Source organism: Hipposideros armiger, unplaced genomic scaffold (assembly GCF_001890085.2).
Source record: "Hipposideros armiger isolate ML-2016 unplaced genomic scaffold, ASM189008v1 scaffold_90, whole genome shotgun sequence".
Lineage (NCBI taxonomy): Eukaryota > Metazoa > Chordata > Mammalia > Chiroptera > Hipposideridae > Hipposideros > Hipposideros armiger.
This window is the reverse complement of record NW_017731440.1, coordinates 2611131-2613614: the sequence shown is the minus strand read 5'-3', so window position 1 is coordinate 2613614 and position 2484 is coordinate 2611131. Positions and strand designations below refer to the sequence as shown.

At 36.5% G+C, this 2484-nt stretch overlaps 1 protein-coding gene across 1 annotated transcript in view; it reads right to left on the bottom strand.

Moving 5' to 3' along the window:
- Window positions 1-370: 370 nt before the first annotated feature.
- Window positions 371-2484, bottom strand: part of LOC109383869 (uncharacterized) — a 35466-nt gene continuing 33352 nt past the window's right edge. Inside the window, 2 exon segments of the mRNA XM_019644675.1 lie at window positions 371-1026; window positions 1029-1061. Coding sequence (XP_019500220.1) covers window positions 935-1026; window positions 1029-1061 — 125 coding nt within the window. The 3' untranslated portion in view covers window positions 371-934.

Genomic DNA, 2484 nt, shown 5'->3' with positions numbered 1-2484 from the left:
GAAGGAATTAAGGAAGGAAAGAAGGAAGGAGTAAGGAAGAAAAAAAAAGGAAAAGAAAAAGACCTTCCCTAGTTCGAGTGAGAAAGGAAATTACCGAGCCCTGCCCCTCAAGGTTCGCCTTGACCTCCACATTGAGCTCCTGCTTGCACCAGCCTCCCTAGCCCCTTCACCTGCCTTGCCTCATCCGTAACGCTCTCTGTTGCACCACTGAGACCAGTCATCTACAAATAGTTTAAAAGCCACCAGTTTAAATGAACATCTTCTTTTTACAAATAAGGAAAATGAGACTTGGTGACTGAATCACATTCTTCTTTAGCATTCTAAATTCTTCCTTCAAAAGTAAAGCATTTTTTCTTTGTTTCTTGTTACATAGTAAATGACTCTGTACAGTCTTCTCCAAAAGAATTTTATTATGAATCCAGATCACCATTGTTCAGCAAATTCTTCTTACGGTTAAACCACCATAATTTAACTTGACTCATATAAGTGTCTTCCAACAAAACAACTTTTAAAATATAAAAATTTCATAAGTACTGCTTTCCTGTTACAAAAAATACATAATTTACTTAAAAATGTAAAAAACAACATTGACCTTTATAATCTCAAGTCTAAAGTTTGCTCTTGTTATTATGAAGACACAGAGGTAAATTAAAAGAAGATATCAATTAACATTGTCACATGAAACAAAGACCTCCTTATCCAAATGGGGAAGATGTAGGTGTGGTTACTGAATACATAACAGAAGCTCTATCTACCAAAAAGCAGACACACAGTTATTGATCTGGAATTGGCACAATGACAAACTGCTCTGCAAATCTTCCTCTTCCCAATTAAGGTGTCTCTCTTGAATTGATTGAAAGCTATTTGACAAGTATACTTTTTTTCCAAGATAGTGCTCAGTTGGGGGTCTTTTTATTAAGCTGAAATTCCATCATTAGCTTTGACTGGCACCAGGTGCTGTATAAATTCTGTGTTGATGTAGACCTCCACTGGCATTCCAAATATTGCAGGTGACTCTCTGACTCTAAAGTCCTCAATCATGCAGTATGAATAATTAACATCTGATAAATGCAGAATAGAAAAACTCTCATTAGAAGGCACAGTAGTGGGGTCATATCCTCACCTCAGTTCCTCAGAACACTAAACCAAATAGGACTTCAGTTGTTAAAAAATTTTTAAAAAGCGTTTCTAAATCTCTCCACTTTGCACTTTTTCCCTGTACCTAAGAAGAAATGGGAAAGTTAGGACACGAAATGAAATCTTTTTAGTCTTGCAGCAAAGTTAAAGATAGAATCCAAGATCCATTCTAATAGATGTTTACTTGAGTGTTCTAATTCCAGATCAATTTCCACGAGTTTGGGGCTTGTACCAGTCATAATTGTTCTTCCTTGTAAATAGTTCACAGTCTATCACTACTTTAACACAAAAGAGAATTTTTCTTATTTATGCATCTAGTATTATTTCTGTGAGATATACGACAAAAATACAGCACAAAAAAAGTTATAGAAAAGTCCTTTATAATGTTGAATTGATAAAAACATCTACTTTGTGTACTAGGTATGCCTAAATATATTCAGTATGTTCAGAAGATAAGTTTTAAATTATGATAAACTTGAATCCATGAAATAATGAAATACATCTAAATCAAACATGCCATGATAGTACTGTGGTTGAGACCAGAATGTTATAGAGTTCAATTCCTGAGCCTCAGTTTCTTCATCTATAAAATGGGAATAATATTAATATAAGCTTATGGGGTTAATTCAAGCACTGAGAAAATGAATATATGGTATTGAGCATAGCACACTATATTCAGTTTCTATTGCTGCATCAAAAATTACCACATACTTAGTGGCTTAAAATGACACCCATTTATTTTCTCAGGATTTCTGCAGGTCGGAGCATGGCTTACTTAGATGCTTCCTCTACTTAGATTCTCACAAGACTGCAATCAAGGTGTCGACTGGACTGTGTTCTCATCTGGAGGCTCAGCTGGGAAAGAAACCCCTTCCAAGCTCCCTCACATTCTTGGCAGAATTCATTTCCTCGAGGCTTTAAGACCAAGGATTCCAGCTTCTTCCTGGCTATTGGCTGGAGGCTGCCCACAGTTCCTCACCATGTAGGCTTCCCCAACATGGCTGCTTACTTCATCAAGCCAGCAAGATCAGTCTCTCAGATGAGTCTTCCAGCAAGACAGTTCTTTATTATGTAACACAATCCTAGAAGGAATATCTCATTACTTTTACCATGTATTATTAGTTAGAAACAAATCACAGGCCCTACTCACACTCAAGAGTAAATAAACATCAGGAAGTAGGGCTCGTTGGGGGCTACCACAGAGTCTGTGTCTCACACAGAATAAATGAATGTGTGAATGAATGAATGAATGAATGAGTGAGTGGATGAGTGAATCTGAGTACAAACTTAGATATGAAGAGAGTAAGCCATAGACCACTTACACATCAGAAAACATGGGAAATAGTT